The sequence below is a fragment of the Pseudochaenichthys georgianus genome, chromosome 15, assembly GCF_902827115.2.
Source record: "Pseudochaenichthys georgianus chromosome 15, fPseGeo1.2, whole genome shotgun sequence".
Taxonomy (NCBI): domain Eukaryota; kingdom Metazoa; phylum Chordata; class Actinopteri; order Perciformes; family Channichthyidae; genus Pseudochaenichthys; species Pseudochaenichthys georgianus.
Window position 1 is genome coordinate 23129808 of NC_047517.1, and position 21813 is coordinate 23151620.

A 21813-nucleotide genomic window follows, 5' to 3' on the forward strand; every position below is an offset into this window, starting at 1 on the left:
CACCTACTTTTCACATGCTTGGGTAAATGGCAGAGATCCATTATCACCCTGCTCTCCACACAGACAGTGAATCCAACAAAGCGTTCAGCCATGGTTCCTCTGTATCCTCTCATGACCAGTCACACAGAGCACACAATGCAAAGTCAATTCCCTTTATCTCCTTTTAACCCTTTTACAGCTATTTATGAGTGTAAATGTGACTGAATGAAAGTCCTTTTCCTCCTCTTTCTCTCATGTTATCAGGTTTTATAAGGTTTGAGATAGCCTTAAAGCTCAGACGCTTCCCAGAAGCCCCCTGTGGACCCAGGGGTCTGGCCAGTGGGATTGACAGCAGGCAGCCAATTCAGGGTCACCTAGCGTTGCCCCCATCCAGGCCTGGGAACAGGACATCCCTTATCTGAATCACAGCGCGACACAGACCTGCTAACCAACCTCACCTGATAACAGTGATTGTGGACCGGCAGAGGAAGAGGAGGGGGTATAAAAAGGGAACAGTAAAATATGGAAAGGAAGAACAGCATCAAAGAGGGAGATTTACATAGAGGGTTTTATCTGGGTACTAAATTCCAACCCATTTTCATAAATAACCTGGTGCTTAGAATGCAAGTACTCTCTCTTACTTCTCAGCGCAGGGAAATATGGCATGTGGACGCCTGCTGTGACTGTAAGGGATGTCTGGAAGGTAAACGGTTTAATGTGTGTATGTTCGCTGTAGGGTTCCTTGTAGTAAACCCTCACCACTTCATAACTGGCCAAGACTACAACCCAGTTGAGATTCACACAATAGCCCTATTACAACCGCCTCCATGTAAGTAGCATATCTTTTTATACTTGAGTGTTTGCGTCATGAAAATCCAACAGTTTTTTATGGTTGCACGTAGTAAATTCAGAATGTTTTTGGGCTTTTCTTTAACTGTTATTAAGTGTTCTTTTGACCAAAAAACTAGGAGAATGAGCATGAGAAAGAGGGAGACGTAGGGGGGGGAAAGCAGACATTTGCTCCACTGATTGGTCTCTGTACATTTATTCTGCGTGTCCTCTTTAATGGGCTTCAAGTGAAAGCCACAGTAGCTGAAAAGCTGCCACACAGACATACAGTTCCAGTCAAAGCCAGCTCAGATTTCCACAGCCAGGCCAACATCTGAACAGCGGATTATCACAGTTTCTAGACCATTATACACCTCTTGAATGGTCTTGATTCCTGGCTAATGGCATCCTTGCATTTGTAAAGCGAGGAAGTGAAAGAAATGGTTGCAAAAGAAGAAAAGAGAAAACCTAATTTTAAATTCACCTCCTGAAACCTTTTCATTGCACACTCAGCACTCAGACACAAAGCCGCTTTTGTGTGAGGAGTCTGGGGTTAACACATTTCTGCTAATGTCCAGGGAGAAGGCCACTGGGAACCTCCATGCCTTTTCACACACTCTGATACACTCAAATAAATGTTTAGCTATTGTAAAATAAGTCTATTAAATAAATTAACTATTCTATTCTAAGTAACTGTTATATATGATATAATATTTGTTTATCATTACTGTTAAAGATAAAATAGTTTGTTTACATTTCTTATCAACAGTCGATTTTGTCCATCATCAATACATGTCTCATAAAATGTTGAACCATAGGCAATTTTTTTTAACCGTTAACGTGTTAACATGTTCTTTCCACACAAGCCTTTTCATATTGTTTTCTTAACTTTTGCCATCGGTACACACTCAAATGCACATGAGAAATTCTCAAGTCTCTTCTTTTTCCGCTTCTTTCGGTTGGAAAATGCTGGGATGAAGCTTTATCACTAACAAATGGTAAGGACCACGGCTAAACAGATTTGCCGTTGTGGAAAACATGAATAGAACTTTAAACTTAGCCTTGGTAAAGCTGTGCTCTATCTCTTCAGTCAAAAAGTATGAAATACAGACTTATTAAATGTAATACATCTAATGATATCTTTGGCAAATATACATTATAATGCTACATTTAATTTTATATTATATTTTGTACAATAGAAGCAACATTTTGAAAATAGAAATAATTATTCAAAGACAAACCCTGAAGAAGAGATTGTTGTTTTATTTGCCCAAAAAGCAAGGACAAAATATCTATTTACATTTTCCAAAACAAGATTTTATTTTTCAAATCAAAACTGAATTAGATTAGAAAAAAATAGAAATAATTGTCATACTCACATGGTCCTCATTAGATTGAAAAAAACAACAACACACATGTACTTGTTTTTTCGGATGGGAACTTTATCTGAATCCTTTTGCAACCGTCCCTCGGCTCGGTGCGGTGAAATGGACATGACAGGAGTGTGGGGTCATTGTCGCAGGAGAACAGTGTAAAGGAGATGGATGAGGAGGGGAGGGAGAGGAGAAGAGAGGAGAGGAGGAGAGTTCATTTTGCAAATGAGCTGCTATGTAAGCCTCACCATATTGGTCCTGTTTTGTCTGCCCTGTGAAACATAGTCAAACAATGCAGTTTGGCAAAGAGGCAACAGAACATAAGATATTAGGGCCCATTGGAAATGGCCCACTGTGGGTTAGGAAAGTCGTATGCATGAATGACAATTTTCAGCTGTCATATGAGGGACGAACAGATCACATTTCCCCAACACTTTAGAGCCATTTGCCATTTAATTATGTTTTCATTTAAGAGTTGTGTACAATCATCCAAGTATCCATTGATACTGTATATGTTCCTGCTGCAACAGCACGAGCAAAATAGTAACTTCTTGTTCCGTCAGCCACGACTGCTGTATGCATGCATGTATGTGTGTGCGTGTGTGTGTGTGTGTGTGTGTGTGTGTGTGTGTGTGTGTGTGTGTGTGTGTGTGTGTGTATGTGTGTGTGTGTGTGTGTGTGTGTGTGTGTGTGTGTGTGTGTGTGTGTGTGTGTGTGTGTGTGTGTGTGTGTGTGTGTGTGTGTGTGTGTGTGTGTGTGTGTGTGTGTGTGTGTGTGTGTGTGTGTGTGTGTGTGTGTGTGTGTGTGTGTGTGTGTGTGTGTGACATGTCAGAGGTTTATGTTAGAGGCATACAAATCTTGGTCAGGCTTGCACAAGTGGTCAGGCCACATGTGGGGAAGGTTGAAAACAAAACTTTTAATAGTTGACGTGTTGACGTTGCTGCCTCAAAGACCACCTGTAATTGGACGTCATGTATGTAGCCTACTCTATAAGATGTTTTATCATTAAGTGAGCTACATAATAAAATAAATGTAAATCAGATAAATCACATTCTAGGCTCCACATCATGTTATTCAGTGCTATCGGTGATTCTGGGCTGCTCAACATTTCATTAGGTCCCTGGTACAATTCTGCATATGTATGTATATGTGTGAGTGTGTGTGTATATTTGTTTACTTATAGCAAACTAACCAACAGACAAAACAGACAAACATCTAAACGTTTCTTCACAGAAAAAACTCCCAATGTGGTACCGGGCAGCGATAATAAAGATATTTCAACTCTGTCCGTGCTGCTTTGTCGCATTGATAAAGATACCAACACATTTTATAGCTGGTGAGGCCCTATTTCATCCCAGTGAAGATCACTTCATTCAAACAGATATATTTTACTCCAGTAAAGGGCGTGAATCCCAGAGAGGAAACAATGATAAGATCAGAAGGTGTTGTTGAATTATGGTAACCTTAGTTTGAAGGGGGAACGTGCAGAAAATGAATTTAGAGCGGGGAAGGTCTAAATCTGTCTCTTTATAGTTTAATCTCCCAGAAAGAGTCAGACCTCTCTCCCTCTCCCTCTCCCTCTGCTACACCTTCATGCTGTTGGGAGGTAATGAAGAACAGAGCGTGGTTGCACTCACTAATCAAAGCCAGCTCTGGAAACAGAACTCTAGCTGGCTGCTCATTTCTCTCCCTCACCTCTCGTTACTTTGTCTCTCTTCTACATCATCTGTACCCCTCCAACAACCCCCCCCTTCTGTCCTCTACTTACCTGTCACTGACTCCACTTCCTGTTTTCTTGCTCTCCTGCGAGTCTTTTCCTTAGCCTACCTTACTCATTTGTCATCCACTCTTCTCCTCAGAGAACATTGATGACGTACGTGTGTTGCTGATAGGAGGCCTGGAGGATCACACAGCCCATTAACAATATAGGAACAGAGGAAAATAACTCCAGGCCAACCGACCGCCATGTCAACACACGTCCCACACACACATTAACAACTCCACAACTCCGCAATACAGTTCCCATACTATAAATAAATGGGTTTTGCCACATGATATCCATTTTATATTTGCACTCACATCCACATTTGTTGTTGTTTCTTAGCATGTATGTGAGTTATTGTATGAATAGGCACGTAGGATTGTGTGTCAGTGCACATGCAAACGTATCTGTACATATAATCCCCTTCATGTTCATTTATGCCTTCGTGAAAAATCACCCTCTATGTCCCGGCAGGGGAATCACTTCAAAGGCGCCTTGCAGGATGAATAGCATGTAACAATATCTCGTATTTGTCCATGTGAAAGAGGACAAGATACTCTGTCTTCACTCCTCTGCTGGTGCTGTTTCCTCACTCTGATTAATAGGCCTTTGATTGCAGCTACAGACCTGTGCCCAGCGCTGATGGTGGCCTACTATTACAACCTGCTGAGCTACAAAGAAGGCACATACAAGTGACAGTCACGTCAAGCCCGCTCTATCTTTCTGATTGACAGCTGGAGCTTTAACTCTCTCTTTAAATTCTCTTTAGGTGTTTTATATAGTGACCTGGGCATGGAAAGCAGTAAAGAGACAGCAGCTGTGCGGTTACGGCTCAGCGGAGGACTGAGAATAGAAAGACCTGGGGGGTTGACACAAAAGAGGGGTGGCAAAGGGAAAGTGGAAAGATGAGGCTAAAGTCGGGGAAAGTGCTTTCTTTACAATTACACCATGATTCCAAGGTAATTGATCAGTGTAGGAAACACGATATGTGCAGTGCGCCAGAGACTGGACACTGTAATGATTGCTCAATGTTAAGGGTTTTGCTGTAATTCTTTTCAGGCTGGACAATCTGCAGGTTTGGTTGGATTTTCAACAGGCAGGATAATCGTGTTTTTCTTTTTTGTGCAAATATCATTTTTCTCCACCTCCTCATTAGGCCTTGATGAGTCTCTGGTATGAATTCCAAAATGTAAACACATCTCTCTGGGAGCCTGTGGATAAGGATAGCTGGAGATGGCCTCATACTGTCCCAGTAAAATAAGAACACTTTATTTCATAGTTTCATTACTGAACATTTACTGCTAGTCCCTACTGCCAGAAATAAGAGCTGATTTGTTAAGCTCCTCGTAAAGAGACAAAAAAACTTGAACCCGCTATGCAAGAACACTGGGACGGAGACTTAGGTGAAGTGTCAAAAAGACTGGATTTAATAGGTCCACAAAAAACCAGGCAGGGGACAAAGCAAACTCTGAACAGAGTAGGGAGAACGTGGAGCAGGGCTGAGACAGAGGTTGGGCTGGACATGGCAGGCAGGACGGAATGGAAAGTGGAGTTTCTGGAACAGGCAAAAAACAGAACAGGATTAGCATACGAAAAAATCCAACAGGAAGAGTATACAAAAGCACTAGAAAATCTAGTCAGCCGGAACTGGAGTTTACCACTGTGAGTATACGAAGAACTGGCGAAGTATGATGATCGAACCAGAGTTTTACGCAGCAGCAGGTGAGTGGTGGTAATCAGTGATGATGAGAAACAAGAGCGGAGGTGAGTTGGCGGAAAACGGAAAGTAGGTCAACCACGCCCAGCCAGGAAGACAGACAAACAGATAGACAAACAAACAGAAAAAAGGAGAAGGAGATACCGCAATTCCTCACAGTACCCCCACCCCCCCCTCAATGGGAGCCACCTAGCGACCACCAGGCTTGTTTGGATGAGCCCTGTGAAAGGCCCTCAACCTTTATTGGGTCCAGGACACGGGAACGAGGAACCCAGCATCGCTCCTCTAGGCCATAACCCTCCCAGTCCACCAGATACTGGAAACCCCTGCCCCGACGTCTGACGTCCAAAAGACGGTGCACCGTATAAGCAGGGTGATTGTCGATAATACGGTCGGGAGGAGGGGGTAAGGCCGGAGGGCTCAATTCACTGGTGTGAACCGGCTTAATCTGAGACACGTGGAAAGTGGGGTGAATTCTCAGAGCTCTGGGAAGCTTCAACCGGACTGCGGAAGGGTTAATGATCCTTAGGATGAGAAAAGGACCAATGAAGCGTGGGGAAAGCTTCTTGGACTCAGAGATGAGAGGAATGTTGCGGGAGGACAACCAGACTGACTGGCCTGGGACGTATGGAGGAGCTGCCTTTCTGTGATGGTTGGCTGATCGCTGGTTCCGTGCAGAAGTCTGGAGAAGGGCAGATCGTGTATCTCTCCAGATCTTCTGACAGCGACGCACATGCTGCTGGACTGAGGGAACTGCTAAGTCTCGCTCCTCTTTGGGGAACAGGGGCGGCTGGTACCCTAATGAAGCCTCAAAGGGGGTGAGACCAGTAGCGGAGCAGGTGAGTGCGCTGTAGGAGTACTCAACCCAGGAGAGATGAGAGCTCCAAGTAGAGGGGTTACGGTCGGTGATGCAGCGGAGAGCTGACTCCAGGTCCTGATTTGTTCTTTCTGTTTGGCCGTTTGATTGGGGGTGATATCCAGAAGTCAGGCTGACTGAGGCTCCCAGGGATTGACAAAACTCCTTCCAAACTCGAGAGGTGAACTGGGGACCTGAGACAATGTCGGAAGGGATACCATGTAACCGGAAAACATGTTCTGTGAGGAGTTGGGAGGTCTCCAGGGCTAACGGGAGTTTTGGAAGAGCAAAGAAGTAAGCCGACTTGGAAAACCGGTCTACTACAGTGAGGATTGTGGTGTTGCCCTGGGAGGGGGGCAGGCCGGTACCAAAATCCAGTGCGATGTGTGACCAGGGACGACTAGGGATAGGTAGGGGCTGGAGCAACCCTGCAGGAGACTGGTGGGAGGACTTACTCCTAGCACACGTGGGACAGGCAGAAACGTACTCCAGAGTGTTCCTGTTGATCGTCGGCCACCAGAAATGTCTCTTCAGGAAAGAAAGAGTGCGGTTTACTCCGGGATGGATTGAGAACCGGGAATTGTGGACCCACTGTAGAACCTTGGAGCGGGCAGCATCAGGAACAAACCGACGGTTCGGAGGACCATTGCCTGGGTCTGGTTGGTCTCTCAATGCCTCCAGGATGGTGTTATTAATCTCCCAAGAGAGGGCACCTACTACACAACTCTTGGGAAGGATTGAAGCATCTGGAGGCTCGGGAGATTCAGGAGAGTATAGCCTAGACAGAGCATCGGGCTTTACATTCCTGGAGCCAGGGCGGAAGGTGAGGCAAAAGTCGAAGCGACAGAAGAACAGAGCCCACGTGGCCTGTCGGGAGTTCAGTCGCTTCGCCGACTGGATGTAGGAGAGATTCTTGTGGTCCGTCCAGACCAGGAAAGGCTGCTTGCTGCCTTCGAGCCAGTGTCTCCACTCCTCTAGTGCCAACTTAACAGCCAGAAGCTCCCTGTTACCAACATCATAATTGCGCTCCGCAGGAGAGAGGCGACGTGAAAAAAAAGCACAGGGATGGAGGATGTTATCAGGACCAGCCGTCTGAGACAAAACTGCTCCTACTCCAGTGTCAGACGCGTCCACCTCCACAACAAACTGCTTCTCTGTGTCTGGCTGAATAAGGATGGGAGCTGAGGTGAACAAGGATTTGAGTTTGATGAAATCTCTGTTAGCCTCTGGAGTCCAACAGAACGTGATGTTGACGGAGGTGAGTCTGGAGAGAGGTGCAGCTACCTTACTGAAGTTCCGGATGAAGCGACGGTAAAAGTTGGCAAATCCCAGAAACCTCTGGAGCTCCCTCCTTGTAGTTGGGGCTGGCCACTCCACCACTGCCTTAATCTTTCCAGGGTCTGCCTCCACCTTTCCCTGGCTGATGATGTAGCCCAGGAAGCTGATCCGGTTCTGGTGGAACTCACACTTCTCCACCTTAACATAGAGCTTGTTCTCCAGCAGTCTCTGTAGGACCCTGCGGACATGGTTCTTGTGTTCCTCCTGATTCATGGAGAAAATCAGGATTTCGTCTAGGTAAACAAAGACAAAGCGATTAAGGAAGTCACGCAAGACATCATTGACCATAGCCTGGAAAACTGCTGGGGCGTTAGTGAGACCAAAAGGCATGACCAGATATTCAAAATGGCCCAATGGAGTGTTAAACGCTGTCTTCCATTCATCCCCCTAGCGGATGCGGATCAGATGATAGGCGTTTCGAAGGTCAAGCTTGGTGAACAGGGTTGCCTCTTGGAGAGGTTCAAAAGCTGAGGTGAGAAGGGGTAATGGGTACTTGTTCTTGACAGTGATATTGTTTAACCCCCGAAAGTCTATGCAAGGTCGTAGCGACTTATCCTTCTTGCCTACAAAGAAGAACTCGGCACCCACAGGAGAAGAGGAGGGACGAATAATACCAGCAGCCACAGAGTCTGTGATATAAAGCTCCATAGGCTCCCTCTCAGGACGGGACAGATTGTAGAGGCGGCTGGAGGGTAGAGGAGCTCCAGGGAGCAGATCAATTGGGCAGTCGTAGGGTCGGTGGTGAGGAAGAGAGAGAGCCCTCTCTTTGCTGAAGACCCAACGCAGGTTGTGGGAAGTAGCAGGAACACCAGTCAAATATACAGATGCATCAGAGCAGACAACAGGATTTGGGGAAACAGAAGTTGAAGGTATGGCAGAACACAGATAGTTAGCGAGACAGTGCTGATCCCATTCAATAATCCTTCCCTTAGCCCAATCAATGTGTGGGTTGTGAGTACGTAGCCACGGGTAACCCAAAACCAGAGCCGGAGACACCGGAGATGGACCGCTATGCTACCCACAATTCAGTTCGGCGAAAAAGCGAGGCAACGTGACGTCACCCCATTCAAAGTGAATGGGCAGATTGAAGCTGTCGACGCTGTCAACGCTGTCGACGCTGTCGACGCTGTAGTGTGGACGGGCCGTAAGGAAATCAGCTCTGAGAGATCCGCTGGAACGTCTCGTGCTGCCAATTCGTTCCGAAGCTGGTCCCTTAATCCTCTCAAAAACACCGCCTTGAGAGCCGCCTCGTCCCATCGAGCCTCTGCAGCGAGTGTGTGAAACTCAATGGAGTAATCAGCCACTGTCCGGCTTCCTTGTTGCAGGCTAAGCAGCTTATTCTCGGCGGAGCCAGAGGAGTTGGGATGATCAAAAACAGCTGAGAACCGATCAGAGAAGCTCTCAAAACGTAGAGTGTCAAAATCCACCGAAGAGTTTAAAGCCTCTGCCCAGGTTAAAGCTCTCCCGCGGAGCAAACCCAAAACAAAATTGATCCTCGTTGCTTCAGCAGCAAATGCAACAGGACGCTGGCGAAAAACCGTGTTACATTGAAACAAAAAACCTCTGCATTTCTCCACTTCTCCGTGAAATGGCTCAGGATCGGTGATAGGAAAATCCTGGCGAGGAGAGGGCAAAGGAGCTGGACTGGGAGTGGCATGAGATGCTACCGTCGAGGTAGTGAGAGAGGAGATCTGGCACGCCAACTCAGAGACATGAAGAGCCATGGACCAGTTTCTATCAACCAACGTCGGATGAGCTTTTCGTGTTCACCCAGGGGGGAGCCCTGACTTGACAGGGCATGAAAGATTGGGGTAGAATCCGCTCCGGATCCTGCGGGGTTCATTTGTGGCCAGTTCTTCTGTTAAGCTCCTCGTAAAGAGACAAAAAAACTTGAACCCGCTATGCAAGAACACTGGGACAGAGACTTAGGTGAAGTGTCAAAAAGACTGGATTTAATAAGTCCACAAAAAACCAGGCAGGGGACAAAGCAAACTCTGAACAGAGTGGGGAGAACGTGGAGCAGGGCTGAGACGGAGGTTGGGCTGGACGTGGCAGGCAGGACGGAATGGAAAGTGGAGTTTCTGGAACAGGCAAAAAACAGAACAGGATTAGCATACGAAAAAATCCAACAGGAAGAGTATACAAAAGCACTAGAAAATCTAGTCAGCCGGAACTGGAGTTTACCTCTGTGAGTATACGAAGAACTGGCAAAGTCGAACCGGAGGATTAAGCAGCAGCAGGTGAGTGGTGGTAATCAGTGATGATGAGAAACAGGAGCGCAGGTGAGTTGGCGGAAAACGGAAAGTAGGTCAACCACGCCCAGCCAGGAAGACAGACAAACAGATAGACAAACAAACAGAAAAAAGGAGAAAATGGGGAAAGCGATAATTGGATAACTGATTCATTATGGGTTCAGTTTTAAATGCAGAACTAATAATAAGATGATGAAATTATATTCTCAGTGGTAAAACCACACATCTTTCAGTGAAATAACAAGAAACATTGAACTGAGCCCAAAACAAGTCAATTTGTATAGTAAATTGTATTTCCATTAAGCAGCAAGGGTTTTTATTAACTTTGTCACACCTTAAATTAAGTATGTTGATATGTCTAATTGGCGTTCAGCTTTTTCACTTCCTCACCTGTTTCAGCATCTCTCACAGCAAAAACATACCAGCTTAATTGCATGACAGGATCAATGTAGAGGATAACACTTGTGCTTTTTGACACCCAAGAATGAATGAATAATGAAATATTAACAGGCTCCATGTGCCCTTTAAAGCGTTTTATCACACAAATGGATCAGGTTTAAAGGATAGCCAAAAACATCAACCGTGTGACGATGCTTTGACTAATGTCAGGGCCAAAGAGGCTAAAGGAAATAAGGAAAAAGAAAAGGGGAATAAATGGAGAAAGGGATCATGTGTCACTGCCTTTGTCAAGGATTAAACATGTGGTTGGGACTAAAGCATGAGGCATATTGTTTGTGTTGTGGTTTTCAGTTCCAGTGACAAAATAAACTGCAAGGGATTTTGCTTGTGAGAAAAAGTGTTTTTGCTTATGTGAATCTGTCCTATTTAGTGCATGTTTATGTACAGTTGCAAAATAGAAACACACACGTGGAACACCATGTATATATACACAGATCCATGGCTCACGGCTCCAGCTTATGCAGATTTGAGAAACTACAATATAGGAACAGAACCAAACCAAACTCCTTTACAGATCAGACTAAAACCAACCAGGACTGTTTCTGCTAAATTTGCCCAGGTCTTTGGACCCGTTGAAAAACCCACTCCAGAGATTTTTCCAAAAATAATCAAAATGATATACGGCAATACCTCTCTTATAAAACCCGTAACTGCAAGAAAACAGTATATCATCAGTCTTCAAAAGCCGATTTAGCAGTGTTACCATGAACCTTAATGCGTCTCCGGGCTGATTCATGGCTCCTCCTGGCCAACATCACAGAAGCAGCTGAGGAGTTTCTGTTCCCGTGGCCGGACAGCAGCAGGTGTCAAACTCTATGGATCCACCACCAATCACCAGCTAGCTCCACACCAGCTGTAGTTCATGTGGCTCATCGTAGCATAAACTCCCAGCTGAAAACATAATAAAACAGAACATGGGGATTTACTTTGAATTGAGGTTTAATATAAAGTGATTTGACCAGAGGAAACATTTATTCACTGTTTCTCAAAGAAGTAGCCTCTCAGAATGTAAACACTCTGGTGTTTGTTTTTAATATGACTCGAGGTCTAGTTTCTTCCCTTCAATGCACCTATTATGTGTTGTTGTGAAACTGGGCTTGATTATTGTCTTTTTTATAAAATAAAAAATATAAATCTTGAGTAAAATATCTAGGTGACGACAGAAGGATATTGTGTGGTTCGTAAACCCTTTTGAAGGACAAAAGAGAAGATAGTTCTTGAAACCTAGTATGACTCATTTAAGATAAGGAAATAGATAATGTTAATTAGCAGCAAGGGAAATGCTGAGATAGTCTGTCTATAAGGGGAACAACACATATTGGTACTCTGACCAGATAAAAATGGGAAATTGTGCCATGTTATTTGACCTGGAAGTTTGGGTTGAAGAAATTAAATGTGCTAGAAAATGTATTTTTTCAAAACCTACAAGTGATTATAAAGCCATTGTCCAACACATTGTTTCTCCTTTGATTCAACATCTATGGTTAAAGACTTTGTTGACAGCCCATTGAGGTGGTCCATATGGCGGTGTGAAGGCGCAGGGCTCGTGACTCTCTGGAGGATGTAGAGGAAACCAGACAAAGGCCCAGCCAGCAGGCCCTCAGCCTCCCAGACCCTCAATGGAGCAGAAGCAGAGCCCCCACTGGGGCCAGTTGCCTGTACGTTCTCCAACCAAAGTGTGATCTATGGAAACGGACCACTCCAACATAATACGTTCAGCCATCCATACTCCTGCCTCCTGGGTCACGTGGTCTCTATGATGAATAGTAGCCGTGGAATGTTAAACAAGCGATTTGCATGTGACAGATTCATTTTATTTTAACTCATCACCGCCAGCAGGCAGATTAATTTACTGTTGTTGAACGGCATGATGTACTGTGAGCTTGTGAAAAACAGCTTGGTTAAAGTGTTTTTATAATAAGACAGCTTGAAGTGTGTGTGTTTAATACTCAGATGTTATGTTGGCTGTCAGGGTCTGTCTCAAAGTATAATATTACAATGCGTTATTTTTGTGAATTCAAGTGTAAGATCTACTAATATAAATGATCAATAAATTATATTTTTTTTATTTTAAATAACCCTTTTGTTAGAATAAACTTTGCTTTACTCACTATTTACAAGACTGAAAACAGGGAAATTGATAGTCAGAAGGACAGAAACAGAACAAAAGGATAATTGATAAAACATTTCTTAAATGCTCTTGAGGTTTTCAAAGTTCTAAAAACCCTTGAGGACACCTGCTATTCATTCTGACCTTTAGAGAAATACCTAATGTTTGATTTACACCATGTTCTTTGAGATTACAGCCAGGAATGGCTCATGCAGAGAGAAGGAGATATAACCCTGAAGAGAAGACCTCCGAGACGGATGGGCCACAGAACACCACATCACAAGTCTTGTCAGCTGAGACAAATATACTGAACGCTGAACAGGTGTGAGTAAATCATAGCAGGTAGCTTTATGTTCAGTGGATCTGCACCTTACATTATTAGAATCACATCATGCAAACCCACCTATAAAACTTTCACCTTTTCACCCCAAGACTCCCTAAAAATTGGAATGTGCCGCAATGGTTTCTTTCACTTTCTATTTAGAAGAATATTAACTTTTTAGGCCAACAATTCCAGATGAGAAAGAACCAAATGTTCAATGTGGGAATATACTCCAAACTCACAATAACGAAATTGAAACAAAGGGCAAGAGGATGTGCTGCCAAATCTGCTTAAGTAACTAACTACTAGTCTACAGTCCATTCTCCTCGGCAGTAGAAAGTACATCTTTCTGATTGCGACAGATATGTTGAAATACTTTGATGTTCTCTGACTTCTCTCCAAGGACATGTCAGAAATTGGACCCCATTTACAACTTCCATGTGTGTGTGTGGATGTGTTTGTTTGTGTGTATGTGTTCAAATTACTCCCATTTGTATTTGTGATTGCGCAAACCACTGCACACGTTTGTTGTTTGTGCAGCTCACAAAGGTTTAGGAAGGAATACAGAAGCAAGTTTAAAGTGTGTGTTGTAAGGACATGTGTGAGAGCCTGCAGGTTCATAGGCTGTTGTAATCTGGGCACTTTGATCTGAGACCCTCTGAAGTCACCTTTCACTCTAAGCTGAGAAAACCTTACTCAAATAGTTTTACTTTCAATCTGCGCTCTTTTAATTTGGTTCGTTCTGTGTTTTCGTTCTTAGTTTTCGTTCTTAGTTTCACATACTCAGGCACTAACACACACTCACACGTGTACTCACACACACACGCACACACACACACATGCACACGCACACACACACACACACACACACACACACACACACACACACACACACACACACACACACACACACACACACACACAAACCCATTGTGGCCTGTGAGTAAGTCAATATGTGTCCATTATTCAGCTGTCAGCTGATTCTGCTCCTTGCATCTCCTGTCCGGTTTCCATGGTATCATCTTATACAATTGTTTGAGATCCGAAACACAGAAAGTCCATACACCGTGTGGAAAACTGCTCAAACAAACACAAAATGATGAGAACACTTTGATAGAAGTACAGACAAGAGCTTGTGAAAACCTTTATAATCCTCTTTAATGTAATTCAGTCCCTAAAACAGATATTATCCCTAAAACTAGTTGTTGTACTTAACTTACGATACAGGCTGGACGCATTAAAACACACGTTTTAGTTATTCTACTTGAATCACCATGTCTGTCGGCAGGTGGTTTGCTTTCCCGCAGCAGTGTGATGAGAGAATGTGTCACAGATAAATGGAAAAAGAATAGAAAAATACAAAACAAACCACTTATGCACATTATTCGCCCTGTGTGATTTACAAAAAAACAAATGGGGCACAACAAATCATGAGCTTGTATAAATATGAGCTTTTGTTTTCTGTGCAAAATTTCCGAATATATTTATATTGTGGCACTGCATTTAGTTCAGTTGTGTGTATTTAAATGGAACCTGCCTGTAATAACATTTCATGAATTAAAGCAGCATTACCCAGTGTGTGATCGGAGAAAAAGGTTAAGGCTCATTAATGTTCCCCAGGACTTCTGATGCACACAGACAAAAGCACACATCTACATAATACACATGCAAACACATGGACTGGAGTGTTTTCTCTGGAAAATGAAAACCCAACTTCTGGAAAGTGACTTCACATCTGCATCCTGTTAAACACGCTAATAATATCAAATATAACAGTGAGGATGTTGTGCATACACAATCAGATTTGAAATTTTAGCATGCTGTTCAAAATCAATTGTTTAGGGATTCACTTAAACTGAGAAGTGTTTTATTCCTTTCCAAACACAAGCTGTGTGTGTGTGTGTGTGTGTGTGTGTGTGTGTGTGTGTGTGTGTGTGTGTGTGTGTGTGTGTGTGTGTGTGTGTGTGTGTGATGTTTATATATCTCTCTTCTCTATTTATTGGAACCATCAATGCAACAGAACACTTGACTGAGTCCTCTCCGCCTACATTTTTTGTGGTTAATTAATTTGGGGCTGTGAACCCTCTGAGAAGACAAACCATGACTGAAAAGAAACATATGCATATACAATGTCTCTGGTTTCTTTTTAGCCTCAGCAGCAGCAATGGAGCATGTTGAGCTTAATATGTGTTTGCCTTGTGAACATATTTTGTATTTCTCACCAATAAATGTGTGTGTGTGTGTGTGTGTGTGTGTGTGTGTGTGTGTGTGTGTGTGTGTGTGTGTGTGTGTGTGTGTGTGTGTGTGTGTGTGTGTGTGTGTGTGTGTGTGTGTGTGTGTGTGTGTGTGTGTGTGTGTGTGTGTGTGTGTGTGTGTGTGTGTGTGTGTGTGTGTGTGTGTGTGTGTGTGTGTGTGTGGAGTGGGGGGTCGTGGTGGTTAGATGCCTCTATTGAGTGATGTGCGTAATTTAGTTGTCAATTTTACCCGAGTTCGCACCAAAGAAACAGGAAACAACTTAACAAAATAAAAGCATACAGGTCAAACAGGTGACACCAGAGCCCCAAACCACTGACATTTACGAAATAAGTTTTCCAAGCCAAATCTTATTTTCTTTCGCTTGGTCGTAATTTGTTGCATTACATAACTTGATACATAATTGTTATGACAAAACCATACGGCGCAGGACAAAACTATTGCCCTCGTTTATTTTATTTGTCTGCCCATGACCGGAAGTTTCCCCTGTTTCTACATGCTGGCTTGACACATGGTACGTAATTTAACACTCCGGCATGGGCCCGTCTGTCACTGCTCCTCTGGACTTTACTCTGAGCAGGATCAATCTCAGTGGCATTATCGCAGAATGGATATGAAGCTGTTGGCACTCATGGCTGCGCTCATGGTGGTGATATATGCGCCTCCATCACAAGGTATGAACTTATTTTCTGGTTTGCTGTGTTATTGAATCAGGTTTATTTAGATTTGTTTTGTTTTGTTTTTTGTAGTTCTTGACTTAAAATGAAGTGATTTTATCCGGAAATCATGAGGGGTTGTTTAGCCACCCTTTGCTATATGAGACAAATGTTAAACAAATTCATCAGTTGAGAAGAATGTCCAAAATCTCCATTTCACACGTTTTACTATTTGTAAATGTATAATACTATAAGTAACCCTGATAGAGTTTGCATTATATATTTTTTATTTATGCAAATCGTAATCATCGTGAAGTGACATGGAAATGTTTAAATGTTAGTGATAAATTATCAGCAATGTAATTCAAATGGAAAAATTAAATTAAATATATAAAGTGCTAATATTGTCTGGATTATTGACAACCGTTTAACTTTATTATGCATGAGCTTGTTCGAAAGAGGGGGAAAACATTTTCCGCCGTGCGTAAAGCACCAACAGGCTGCTGCCCATGTGGCTCTCCACGTAAGAAATTCCCAGTCGGATCACCGATCACTGTGTGTATTTGTTCTGCTCTTTGTTTTCATTTAATTACGCGCAAATGAGGCAGCTAAAAGACAAAGCCGCAGCTAGTCTACATGGCGACATCAGTCACCTAAGTTAAAGGTGTTTCCTCCTTTATCATGGAAATAACGTAAGATTCTGTGTAAAAAATAATTAGCATAGATTTTAATCTAACTTTTTACCATTTGTGTGATCTTAATTTCTCCTTAAAAATAGTAACGTTATGTCCTTGACACTCTTCCACCAACTGATTCTGAGTAACTTCATTTTTTTGCCATCACTGTTAGTTAAATAAACGTGGAAGTTGTGTCATATGGCTTTCAGGAAAAACAACATAGTCCTATTTGTTTTTCCACATTTTTATCAAAGTGATAATCTTTTGATAAGCTTGAAACAGTTTGTAATGGAAAGCAGGCTTAGCACATCCATCATGAAGTTTAGGGACCACACAACACTTCACATACAGCATGTGTGATTGAAAGAGCTCAGTGTTTGTGGAAGTCCTGTTAACTGTGTTCTACCTCTGCTATTCGAGCAATTAAGAAAATGCAGTTAAAATTTAATTTTGATCAATGCTTGCTATATCTTTCTGACCCTGTTGGAGATAAATGGGTGTACACATAATGGATGAATGCACAGTAGAGTTGCCGTTCTTTTGTGAAGACTTAAGGTGGCTCTTTCATCTGAGGATGTTTTATTTAAAATACTATGTCAGAAATTATTTAGAGCTCATTTCATGTTTGTGAGAATCATATACTAACAAAATGTATGAAGTAGTGTCCCAGTTTTCACACAATATCATAACAGTTGTCAAATGTTGTGTTGTATTGGTTTAAAATGATGCGTTGCAGTAATAGTAAAACTGGTCCTCTTCTTTTTCTCAGCAAAGCCTATCAGCCTGGTGGAGAGATGCTACTGTCGTTCCACGGTCAACAGCCTCCCACGAGGCTACATCCGAGAGCTCAGGTTCATCCACACGCCCAACTGCCCCTTCCAAGTGATGTGAGTATTGTTTTAACGCTGGCATGTTTTGCACCCTAGTCTTAAAAAAGTCAGACAGGTTTCCTCCTTGCTGGACATTTCTCACCATCAATCTCAGAGATGTGACAGGCCAGAGAAAAGAGTTGTGCATGCATGTGTACACACACGCCCCTCTGCCACTCGCTTTCACATATATGCAGAGAAAGTATTTACCACAGGCTCAATGACGCATCCACAGGAAGTGCTCCATCTGAGGATTAATGAACGTGAAAGGGTGGTGGAAATTGGACGCAGTTTTGTTTTCAACAGGAAACCAATAACTGTGGGTTTGGTTTGGTTTGGTTTGGTTTGGTTTGTTGGCTTGTGTCACGCAGCGGTTCTTTCTTGTGCTACGTTTACAATGTTTTGGTCTGATCCTATTCATTGTAACTTTTCATGTGTAGTGAATTCAAAGTGTGGAGAAACATTAGCGCAACATTTGTTACAATGGACTAGAAAACATGAGGAACAGTTAAGTGTGCAGGAAATATAATTGGAAGGTCTTAGAAATACACATATAGGATGAGGGGAAACAGATTTTTCATTACTTATAAACAGGACGTGTGTGCCAAAGGAGGCATGATCTCCCACATAGAGACATATGATCCAGTCTTGACCCATTCTGTAAATAACCATAGGGTTATGCTGGATTTAGAAAGCTTGCAGACACACGTTGAAGGATTGATTGCTCCTATCTTCATGTACATACATTTTAACGGCACATTAATTAGGCAGTTCAATCAAGGGGGATAATTAACCATAAGGGATATGATCTTTAGCTGCAGCTATTCGGGTCAAAGTGTGATTGTTCACTGCTGTGAAAAAGGTCTCTGTGTGTGTCAAACTAACTAATTCAGTCTGTTTAATAGCAATGTGTCAAGAAACCTGAAGTCACTGAATTTGCACCCTTTCATCTTCAACCGAGGCATAATGACAGAATACTGAACTCTTTCCCTTATTTTCTGATCAGTGCTAAGCTGAAGTCAAACAAAGAAGTGTGTGTGAACCCAGATATCCCGTGGCTGCAGCAGTACCTGAAGAACGCCATCAAAAGGTACATCTCAGTAACACATATTGGTTTTGGATTGTATGTCTGCTGAAACACAGGGTTCTGTCAGCTCATTTTCTAACCTTTAACAGAAAAACTTGTCGGCAGAACCGTAAAATCACTTCCGCTGTAAAGACATTTAAAGTAAGCAATGCAAAAGCACAAATGCGTATTTGGACATCAAGCCTGTTGTGAGAGTGACACCTCTTAATTGCCCAATTGATATTGTATCCGAAACTTTAGACATGCTGGTACATGACCCAACAGGAGGCTGATTCCACTCACACAGACAAACTGTTTGCTTGATGTGGGATACCCATACACCACACACATTTTAAAACCTAATTTAATCTGCGGTTATTAGAGTGCAGTTATGTGTTCACCCTTGAGTATCACTGTTTATGCAAGACACTGGTTTAATGAAATATGGACCACAAACATGAAAAAACAGTGTTTCAACTTGATATGGGTGTAACTTGCCTTTCTGTAAATTAATGCAACAACTTGCAACTAAAATCATGATAAAGTTTGCCTAAGATTGAGAGGGCCAAAAGTCATCGCCAATATAAACTGTCTTCATCCTGCTCATAGAAAGAAGACACTTTTCTGGAATAGTTGGCACCTTAATGTTTATAGAAAGGATAAAATTGCCATCCTGAACTCTGTGCAGTCATGTATTTCTGAGAATCGAGCATCCCTGTGGCGGGCAGATGAAAATAAGTCTCAACTGTATCAGATAAAGAGTTTGAGGATGCAACACGTCCTGTTTTTGCAAAAGGAGAACACTTAATGCACTCCTGATCAGAGAGGAAGTTAATGCTCCAAACCTTCGACTAACACTCTGTGCTGCAGTCAGACTGTCTGTCCCAATGATGGTTGTGGAGACTTTGACTTGTGTGAGGTGTGTTCCCTGCATAACAAAACAGACAATGTAGAGAGTAGACGGTGGTCATTCACAATGGATCAGACCTAATGTGTTTCCAATTACACATACATAGGAGGGAGGAACCTATTTACAATGTGCTTAAAGAAACACGATTGTAAGCCCTGCATTATGCTACCCTTTATTCAAGTAAGTAAGACCATGATGAGCCTTTTTGGTGGTTGAAATGTGTCTCTGCAATTACAGAGTTGTATTCCAAGTTGTATACGGTTTGAGCAGTGGGATGTGTATATCACTGAGCAGCAACTGCTGTTAATTAGAGTTCTGCAAAATTGCATAATTTCGTATACAATTCATCAAAACATGTTTTATGCAGTTTCCAGGTCCAAATAGCTCTTTTTGGAAAGAAGAATCTCAACCCTTCAACAAGCAAATGACCAAAAGACCTTGGAGTCAGAAATGGCCAACTGAATTATGTGCTCAGAGCGACTGATTTACCAGCTACAACCGAAAGCAGGATAAAGTCAATAAGCTAAAAGCAGCTGTTATTGATCGAGTATTGCGCAACAGACTATTTTCTAAATGTTGGCATCAACTCTTTGTTTTCCTGGTGTCCCGCCATTACTGAACAAATACTCATTATTTTTCAATAAGGTGTTATGGAGTTAACTATTGACATTTTCATAGCCAAGTGTTTGTACAAATGAACATGATACAAATGTTGTTTGTCACTCAGGAGTTATATTTCGTAATTGTTTCTTGCAGGTGTTGACAGCATTCTAAGTCAGCAACCACTTTCAGTTACATTTGCATATCTTTTTCTAATAAAACTAATATCACATTAACCTTTTCATTTCAGAATGAAGAAATCCAGAAAGGGCCACTAAAAACTCCAGGATTGTTCCTCATGAGGCGTCACTGAGGGTCAGAACCATCACAATATATAACATGTAATACGAGATCATCTGGTATGTTGAACAGCACTTATATCGGCTGCCATGCTGCGGCCTTTTGAATTGATCAAATCTGCAACCCTTCACCGTGAACACACCCGCCTTCAACATTACCACCCTCACCGTTTATAGAGATTATAGAAGTTATTAATTCAAAGTGAAAATATACCAGTGAGTGTGTGTTTTTCTAACTATAATGTATATACTTTTTTTTTTAATGGACATCAACAGTAAAAAGCTATTTTTGGAGATTGTTTCGTCCCTCTGGCCTTTCTGTCATTTGAGAAAAATGATGAATCCTGGTGTCATAATGTGAGATAGTTGTAGGTCAGATGGAGAATGTTGTCCATCAACAAGTTAACATCCCACTTACAAGTAGCAGAGTCCTTTCATCCACTAAAGTAGCAGAAAACCATTATCATCCTCAACGTGGTATCTGCTATCCGACTTTTCTCTGGTTTGAAACTGAACAAAATAAAGAACAATGTATGTTTCTCATCTGAACACAAGCAGAGTCGTATTTCATGTCCCAAGTTAATTGGCACCGTGGAATTTCAATGGGTGCCAGCTACCCCCAGACTGAATATAAGATGCATAAAAGATCCTAGTAAAAATGGCTATTAAAATGTTTTTTGTGATGGAAATTAGGATGCCAGAAGAGCTTGAGCTGTTCGCGACCCTGTGTTATCCAACGTGCCTGGGTTTTTTCCTTCTTAGAAAGAAACAGAACATCTGGATCCCAAACCGTTTAAATTGGATGACCAATAAGTCTACATTTACTGGAATCATCATGCTGTGCCACTTAACAAGAGACGCTAAGAACAAATGGTGATAGTCACCGACCACCATTTGGTGTCAAAAAGCCGGATCCTGATTAAAAAACTCTCACTGTTACCACATCAGTAGTTAATACAATGTTACATTGAAAACCACAGCAGAGAAAGTAGTATTACTTACAATTAAAGATGACTGTCATTTAGTCATGTGAATAGCAATGCACTTTATATCTGATGTATTCATGTTTTAACAACATCATTTACTATGTATCACTAAGTTTGCTCATTAAATTCTGACTTTTGTCTTTTTTTATGTTATTCATGCTGTTTCCATTCTTTTCTACTCCTTTCTGATCATTGAATGTGCAGCTGCCTTTTACTACTAAACATTGGGAGAAGTTTTCATATATTCATTTAAATCTTTTTGTCACATGTACAATTATTATTATACAAATGTTTTATTTTTGTACTCCTTTGCATTTATGTATTAAAAGTTAAAACTAAACGTTTAAATGAAGGAACTGTACTCTCACAAATGAGTCTTGCAGCCTACTTTTTATTGCAGTGCTTGTATGCATTTTGCCAGTAAAAAGCGAATCTTTAAAAACGGAATGGTTGCCAATTCAACGTATGCTGTCCTATAGATATAACAAGCCTTTTCGACAC

The 21813-nt window shown here is 42.2% G+C and overlaps 1 protein-coding gene across 1 annotated transcript; it reads left to right on the forward strand.

Annotated features, from left to right (window-relative positions):
* The first annotated feature begins 15785 nt into the window (after positions 1 to 15785).
* cxcl12a (chemokine (C-X-C motif) ligand 12a (stromal cell-derived factor 1)) lies at positions 15786 to 21465 on the forward strand. The gene is given in 5 exon segments (XM_034100304.2): positions 15786 to 15834; positions 15837 to 15923; positions 17352 to 17469; positions 18458 to 18541; positions 20278 to 21465. Coding segments are annotated over 5 exon segments (366 nt in total). The 3' UTR covers positions 20306 to 21465.
* Positions 21466 to 21813: the final 348 nt, after the last annotated feature.